Here is an 8,913-nt window from a genome sequence, read left to right on the forward strand (position 1 = left end):
TGATCTGTGATCTAAATTTTCAGATCTGCACCCAAGATTCTTCAAGTGTATTCAGCTTCAGCACTTTGTGTGTTCTTTTCGGTTGGGTGTCCCTCTCCCTCCCACCTACTTCCACTCCATGTCTCTCCTCAGCCCTCCATACAGGCGTGATTTCCTACATCTTTAATATAACCCTTGACACAATATTCATCCTGCTGGCATGACTGTGGTCAGAAGGGTACATATTTACACATCTGGTAGTCCTGCCCAAATATATCCATCTTTTAGGCTCTGCGTTAGGGCCCTCCTCTCCTCTCTCCTTCCATGGATTTCCTCCTTTGCTACCCTCTTCTGGACGCTGATAAGCACTCAGTGAAGTTAACATCCCACATCCTGACTATAGCATGCTGTTTAAATACCAAGACATGGATGCAGACTGATCCCCCTCATATGTCTGCCTTGCAGTCCTATATTTGGTTTATTGGCCGGATAGAAAAGATTACACATTGTTTGCATGATAAGGATGACAAGTTCCACCATATCTGGGCTCCCAGGGTCTACTTGTAACCTCCAAACTCATGCTTCCCTTGGTCCCCATCCCACTGCAGATCCTTATGTGTCCAAATTTCCGGGTTGAGCAAACTCCTGAGATCATGCCCACTGCGTCTCCCAGATGTATTTTTTCCCACCTGCAACAACCAGGCTATCCCTGCCCTCACCTTCATTTATACCCTAAAACTACTGTTTAAATGCCTGAACAATCTATGAAATATTTTTTTTTTCCTTTATGTTTATGCTCAGCTATATGTTGCACTGTATTCTAATTATGCTTGTTTAACTTATGTAACATTTATTGTTCATTGCTTATGTTTCTATTTCGTTATTCCAAACTAAAAAGCAAAAAAACAAACAAACAAAAAAACCATAGCAAAACAATCACTATAAAACTTTGAACTTTGTAACAGACCTCACTTTTCTAATATTTTAAAATAAATATTGATACAGTCTTTCCAAGCTCCTCAAAATATATACACTCAATGAAATCTTTTATCACAGCCATAAATGCAACACTAAGTTTTAATGGAACAGCTTTTGGGCCCCAGGATACTGCCCCAAATGACCTTATTATAATCTACTACTGAATGCTTCAATTGTAGAAGAGAAGAAGATATGAACCTTTTTTAATAAACTGGTAGAAATTTTATTTTAAAAAATGTACAATATACTTTATTTTGTGAAGCATTTGTTTCTACAATTTTTCTTTTTTTTTATATAAAAAACACATTCTCGGCATATCTGTACTGTACAATTTACTGTTTATAAGTAGAAACAATAGAATATTACATGTAAATTTAAAACGAATAATGCAAGTTTCGAATTGCAAACAAGTTTCCAGGTGGTTTGTGCAGAAATCATGTGTAGAATTTTATGTAAATAGACTTTCAGTACATTCTGTGACTGTGTCTGGTACACACAAAAAGCTATTCTCATCCTAGTCAAGTGTACTAGTGGCGTATGAATTTTGCCCTGTGCTGGGTTGAGACCCCTGATGTAACAAGGCGTCAGCAGAGTGTAATGTTGGGGTGGCCTCCTGCTGCTTCAGTCTGTTGACAGGATTACAAGTCCCAGCTCCAGCAGTTACAGTGCCAGGGCTTTGAAGTGTAATTACGCTTGTGAGCACAAACAGCAAAAATGATATGGCGGAATGCAACTCAATATTTCGTTTGGCTGTTGCTTGCCTAGGGAAAGGACCACCACTATAAAGATAAGGGGCTGGAGGAATATATTAATGGAATAAAACAAATGTCAGTTGTATAACCATGGAGCATTTTTGCCCATAATTTACTATATGGGTTGTTTTTTTTTTAAGTAAACTCTGCAACACATTTTATAAACATTATCCCACTGGAATGTCTATGCCAAGACATAAAAAATAAGAAATTCTCCTTTTACAGTTACTTTCCTGCACATAGCACAAATAATGTAAAACTATTATACGAGATAGTTTTAGCATATAGTCACATTGGTGAGCATCACTGTCTCATATCGATGAGTTTTATTCCAACCAAGGTGTTATCTGTGTGCATCTGTATGGGTTTTCCAGGCCAAAAACAACATATTAGTAGGTTAATTGACTGTTGAAAAACGGACTAATGTGTGATAGAGAAGCAGGGCACAATTATTACTAGTATATTTTATTTATAAAGATCCACAACATACATAGCAATTTAATTAATATTTGAATACATTCATGTAAACAAGTATAATTAAATAAGATTTATCATTCTATTGTCAATTTTTAACCCCCTCAAGATTTATTTTGCACCGAAGTGCGGTGATTAGTTACAATAAACAAGACCTATCCCTTCAAAAGATACACGAGTGACCCCTGTAAAAAACCCAAGTTGGGGGGTGAACTCTGTGTGACCTCATTTTTCGGATCACTCTGCTTTGTTAAAGTAAAACTAGAGGCCAAATGGTGACATTATCATCTAACTGTGGTATCAGTCAAAGGAAGAGATTGAAAATGAAATTCCCAAATGTAATTCCTTGCACATTTCAACAATTCTAGAAATGATTGTGCACAGCAGCTAGTAAAAGATCACGACAAAAGCTCTGGGGTTTTCTGCGTCAGTGGTGCAGTCTCCCAAATATATTTTTTAATTCATTTCATGCGGACATGATTACTACTTGTCCTTGTAAGTCTCGAAACAGGAAGGATTTTACGAAGTAAACCGACGAACTGCCTGCGGTAAGGCTCATTCCTGGTCACAAACCGCCCTAATACCAATAATAATGTGTAATTACAGACGTGTCTGGCAGCCGGGCAGTGTCAGCTCTCAGGAATGTGCCCATCCTTCTCTAGGAGAGAGTGACCCTAAGCCCGTTGCCTGGCAGCTCGTTATCTCCTCCAAAGACAGCACTATCAGAAAATACCCGGGCTGGGATTTAGATGAGAATAGTGAATATGAGAATATTATAAGTTTTGTATAAGGTCCAGATAAGACACGATCACGCGTGAAAGTTGCACGTCGCTCCCACTGCCAGTGACCAGCGCCCCGGGTAATACACTTGTTGCTGCTGACAGGCTCCACACAACACAGCAGCCGGTCATCACCTGGAGTTTAGCCAGCAGCGGGGCTCCAGTGTACCCGGCACCATCATTGCAGTCTCCCCCCCGTACGCGGCTACTAGTAACCGGCCAGCCGCGCTGACAGACTGGCGGTTAAAACCGCACCCCGCTGCTTCGTAGATGTGTGCAGGTGCGGTGTCACGAGCAGCACTGCCCCATTTGTTACAGTAGGACGGGGGCTAGTGAGGACTCAGCATGTGTTCCACGCGCGTGCACGACCCCTCTTGAGATTCCCCCACTCGAGGTCCTGCAGCGCCGCGAGGAGGACAGCACGAGACACCTGCTGCCAGACGGAGAGCGCGCAGCCCCACACCTGCGGCTAAGAGCCGGTGCACACGGAGACCAGTGTCCCAAGAGCAGTGTGACTGCGGCGTGTACAGGGCAGTCTACAATCACTATACACACAGAGTATCAGCCACCTTGTGCTGTTCCTCAGAGATAGATAACCGAACGGGGGGGGGGCTGGTGAGGAGGTACCTGGGAAAGTTTGTGCGCGCACACATAGTGCCCTGTCCGCACCGCGGGGAGAGTGTTACGCCGTGTGCGCGCGTGTGGTGTCGGGAGCGCGCATAGGCTGTCTGTGCTGAGAGGAAGGAGAGTCTGCCTGGAGAGAGAGAGAGAGTCAGTGTGAGGGAGTAGCTGCTGCGGGACGGAGCTTGTCAGTGTTCAGAGAGCACCTGCCGGGACTCGCCAACCCTCAACTTCATATACCGGATTCAAGTTGTATGTGTTCATCTAAGGATACCCCGGACGGTGCCCCCCTGCTTCTCCTGGTGATTTAAATTGCACAGCCCGGGTGAGGGCATCAGGGGTGATCGCTGCCTGGGAGGACTAGCGCAGTTTGATAGCTTTCTGCCAGGTGTTATCCCGGAGCTGGTAAAGCATTGATACTCCTTGGACGCTAGAGCCACAGGTGCCCCCCACAGATCCCGGCCGGTCCGGGCAGCTTTCTCCTCGTGTTGGGATCGACTCTTAGGTCATGGCAGCAAGTAGCTTTCTAACCGTGTGTGTGCTCTGTGCGGCCACCCTCCGGACAGGTAATAATGGGGATACTGCACACATGTGGGTCACTCCGGGCCAGGGATGCTCGCAGATCTTATTGCGCTCATATGCAGCTTTCCAACCAACATGACATGTACACATCAAAGTTTATCCCGCCCGTATGCTCATTATTGCTCGTGTATTATTTCCACCGGACAGTGTCCAACCTGTGCATATAGGGTACTGATGACGTCATGTATGTATAGGTGCACAGTATCTGAGTGCAATAAAAATGTTGCATTCCTGAAATACTTATTGACAAATAGAAACTCAATAAGAAAAATAAACCTTTGTATGTTTAATGATATAATGTAGAATTGGGCATATGATGGCCGCATCTCTTGTAACTGATGTCATGCTATGAACGTACCCTGGTTGTATGCCAGCTATTGGCTTTCATTCCCTAATTGGCTGGTAACACTGGGCACGGCAGCAGCAATTCTGTAACTTAGCTTAGTCAGTGGGAGTATTGAGTATCTTGATCTTGTCAAAACCTGTTGGATTTGATGGACAATCAAAACCTATGTAAGAATAACACTGTATCTTATTTTTTTATTTGTCTAGTAATGTCGGTACAACTCTGTATATAGGATGCATCCCAAAGAGGAGTCCACACAAAGCCTTTGTTCTCCCAGCACATGAAACTTTACACCTTTGCCACCCAAATAGAGTCCCTCCCCCCAGTCATTATAGTATTTGGTCACAGACCTGTAGGAATTGCTACTCTTAACTCTGACCTATTAGTGTCTTTATGTGGTGTACCATGTCATAGCTTCAGTCTAAATAATGTGGTTTATCTGCCCCTTTTTCTCCTTTTATGGATCTTTTGTTCCTTCTTTTATCTGTGTGCTATGGGTGATTTAATAATTTTAGTAATCCTAACAGTAAATAAGTATATAAAATAAGTCTACTGTTTCTTTACACACAACAGCTGACGTCTTCAAGTGAAATCCACATTGCCACTTGAGCAATATTATGTGGATTTTCTTCACACAGCTACAGAAAGGCCTTTATTTTCTTGTTTGAAAGTGATTTTATTTCTCTATTGCCTGGAAGCTCTGCAATCCTTACAGGGTTTATAGGGTAGGGGTTGGGACAAAGACCATTCAAGCTCAGTGGGACCCTTACTTGATTTGTGTTTTCTTGTAAATGGGAGAGGGTCGTAAAGCTTACTCTGCTGGTTGAAACCTGTCTGATAGTTTATTAATGAAAACTGGTGTAAAGACTTCTATATTATACAATCTTTGTGACTGGTGTTCAGTATAACCCACAAATTGGTTGTACATTTTTGTAGCTAGTGTAATTTATTTTTTTTCCTTTTGGCCTTTAGTTACATTTTTACACGTTTCAGACTCCTTGCCTTGAAAACTAACATTTGCTTTTCATAGTGCTTAAGTTGTTTACTCTTCTTTTCTTTGGCGTTCTAAAATGATGCCATTTATTCAGACAAAAGAGGAACGGAAAAAGAAAACTGTTTTTGCCGAAGCTGTTTTTCTGGTTTGTCTACTTTGTCCCTAAAGCTTGTTGTAAATGACTGCTTCAACAACTTGTGCTGGTGTGTGAGAAGAATGCAGAGATAATAGACCTAATTTCTGCTTAATGTTAACTGATAATGTTCTTCCTTGTCAGATTATAAAAGGTGAACATTTATTGGTAAATCCAATCTCAGAAATGCATTTAAAATAAAAATAAAATAAAAAAAATTAAAGCGGTTTTCTTGGTGGGTGCACTCTTTATAAAAACTGCTTATGTTTGGTTGAAGAACAAAACTATAAGGGAGTTGCTGTAGGTTTTTGTCACTAGGGTTGTAGCTTTGAAAGGGGGGGTATGTCCCCTCCTCCCCTGTTAAAAGCACAGCAGTACTGAGATTTGTGGCCATATATTTTGCTACTTGATCTTCCAGTGCTCTCACATCTCCAACTGTCTGCGCTAGTGGGCTATAAAACAATTTTATTTCAGAATTTAACAGCAGCATCTATCTCTCCAGTATTGTAAAGCAATTTGGAAGCTGTAATCTGTGGAACCAGTCCTGTGCCAGTATAGTGTAAAATTATTTCGGTGGATTTTAGTCTGTCTCTCAAGAAATGACATGACTCATTTTGAAGTAATTACACAAATGCTTTAGCCAAAGTGTTTTTCATAACATAAATAACACTAATGACCATGAAAGTTGTTTGAGCTGTTTATAATGAAAGGGTTTTCAGATGCTTTGCACTAGCAACAGATCCATTTGATTCAGTTTTGTGGCTCAAAACTATTTAAGTCATTTATAAGTAGCGTTATTCCTGTAATATTCTATTGCATCCTTATTATGTAGGCTCTGTTATGTAGGCTGTAATAACACTGCCAACTTGTGGATGTCGGTTGCATAGCATTCTTGTGTACTGGTTGAAATGTACTACACTGAAACGTCATTTCTATAGTATGTTTTCCAAATTTTTAGTATTGACATGTATGCATCAAACTGTATAATTATAAGTGCTGTGCTGGTTTTGTATTGTTGTAATTTAGTTATATTTAGAATACCCTATAAATTAAGCTTTAGCAGATTATGGAAATCATCAATTTCAGTTGATTCATATCTTGACTTTATGGATTTGTATAACTGTTAATTTATTATCAGGATATGTTCTTGTCAAATATGAAATGTGTCTGTACAGTTTCACATATACAGACTTTTTACCTATGTAGGATATATTCAATTTATGGCCAAGATAGCAGTAGATAACTGGTAGTAAACGTTGTAGTTTTATTGAATGTTTATTTTACACTTGTAAAAGTCTGGCAGATTAGAAAAGTAGTTGTGGCAGTTTTTTCGTTTTAAGTAAACTTTATCTCCAGTCTCTGGAGGGTGTGTTTTCTGCAAGCTATATTGCAGGATATTTCAGACATTGATTTTCCTTATACTCTTTCCATTAGCTACATATATTATGTGTGTGCTGTGATTTTGTACAGAATGCTTTCTTGTGTAATGTTAAAACTAGCCACAAATCCAGCCTTGAGGTGGAAATGTTCATTTTATAATGGACAATCATGTCTCATTCAATTTTGCCTTATGGTCCATATTTTCCACATATAGCTTGCATGCTTTATTTTTTTTTTATAAAGGATATTTACACATGTGTCTTAGGGCTATTTATATTTTAAAACGGATTCCGGCTTTATTATAGTTCAGTGGAGCGTGGCCAGTGCAGAAATGCATTTTCTATCTTTTACTCTCCCTTTACCTTGGTAGGGAGAGTTTTAAGTATGTGTAACAGTCTAGCTCTGGCAGTGGAATTGTATTCTTTTACAATGCTATTATAATGAACTGTGACAAAAATGCCAATACAACTTAGAGCAAATGTAAGGATTTAAATTCCGCACTCTGCAGTAATGTGACAGATGTAACTAAAACCTCAGTAGGTGGACGTGAACATTAATTTTGTCTTTCAAAATACAAGAAATGATTAGTAATTACACAAGGCATTAATCTGAGTAGAGTTTTCTAGAAATTGAATATATGATTGTTTGATTGTACTTAAAGCAGCACTCCTACCTTGTAAAAGGCGAGAGCGAAGCCCCCCTCCCCCTCACCCCCCCCCCAGTCCCAGCTGGGGCCCTGAGGGCTACTACATGCTGCCATATATTCTGAGGTTCTAAATCAGTTTTGTGTATCAAATTAAAATGGCGACAGAGAGAGTGGGAGCTGGAGCAGACATCATAATCCACACTTTTAATGGTGACTCGTGACTGGTATTCCCCTGCCGCTTAGATTTAATGTTTTGACAAGCATGCTTTGTTTTAGGTTACATAATAAAATAAAGTTTAGAAAGTTCCAATAGAGTAAACAAACAATTAAAATATTTATTGACAGTCATATTTGTATTTCATTCTTGTTACGCAGGTTGTAGATGAAATAATGCTGTATGCTTCAGCAGTGCCGTAACTAGCCATTTTAGTGCCCTGGGCGAGACAGGGAACCGGCGCCCCCCATCTAAGTGGGAGTGTCAATTGTCGGGTGGGTGTGGTCAACCTACTGTGGGGGCGTGGCTAGCACTTTACAAGTTCTAGACCGCACTGAAACCACCTCCCTCTCCATTATTCTTGGTCTGGCTTTGTAAGGATCTTTATGTAATAAGCCTCCATAGAATCAAAGTACTTTAAATGCAGCTATCACATGCTAGCTGTATAAAAAAATTAATTGGTTATTGAAATAAAACTCACTGAAACAAATTAAAACATAAATGTAATGGTACCATCTGTATCACACTGCCCCTTCATCCCACTGTGCTCTCCATAACAGTTTCTCCTTTATCACACCGTGCCATGGAGCCATCTCTATCATTGTGCCCCCTTGTCACCATCACACTAAATATAATATATATAACACAAAACAAATGGGAGGGGACGCCAAATAGTATAATACTGTATATAAAAATACAGAAAGGTGTACCAAAAGTCAGAATCTTAACCACTAAATAGGTATAGACACTCAGGTAATAATAGTGGATCAACAGGAAGAAGGAAATGAGGAACCACTCTAGAACACCAGCGCCGTGCCAATATAATATGCGTACCAGATAAAAGATCTTTAAAGCTTATCTGTAGGTATAACCGGTATCTTCACCAATCAAGTTGAGCCTTATTACCCCATGGGAATAGCAGATGCTTCATACAATGTTGAAAGGTTCCAGAACTGGCACTTCATATATACTCAGTAGTATTCAGGATAATGGAGAGGAAGAAACTCACATAGTGTAATGCTGTATAGCAATACA

The 8,913-nt window shown here is 40.3% G+C and overlaps 1 protein-coding gene across 2 annotated transcripts in view; it reads left to right on the top strand.

The window, feature by feature from the left end:
* The first annotated feature begins 3,518 nt into the window (after nt 1–3,518).
* The window catches only part of ALCAM (activated leukocyte cell adhesion molecule), a 98,968-nt gene continuing 93,573 nt past the window's right edge, over nt 3,519–8,913 (top strand). Inside the window, exon 1 of one of the 2 annotated variants that reach the window (XM_075194906.1) lies at nt 3,519–4,149. In XM_075194906.1, the coding sequence (XP_075051007.1) occupies nt 4,092–4,149 (58 nt within the window). In that variant the 5' untranslated portion in view covers nt 3,519–4,091. The remainder of the gene's footprint in view (nt 4,150–8,913) is intronic. The other variant, XM_075194905.1, reaches the window with a different exon arrangement.

This window comes from Mixophyes fleayi, chromosome 2 (genome assembly GCF_038048845.1).
Source record: "Mixophyes fleayi isolate aMixFle1 chromosome 2, aMixFle1.hap1, whole genome shotgun sequence".
In the NCBI taxonomy this organism is placed as follows: Eukaryota; Metazoa; Chordata; class Amphibia; order Anura; family Limnodynastidae; genus Mixophyes; species Mixophyes fleayi.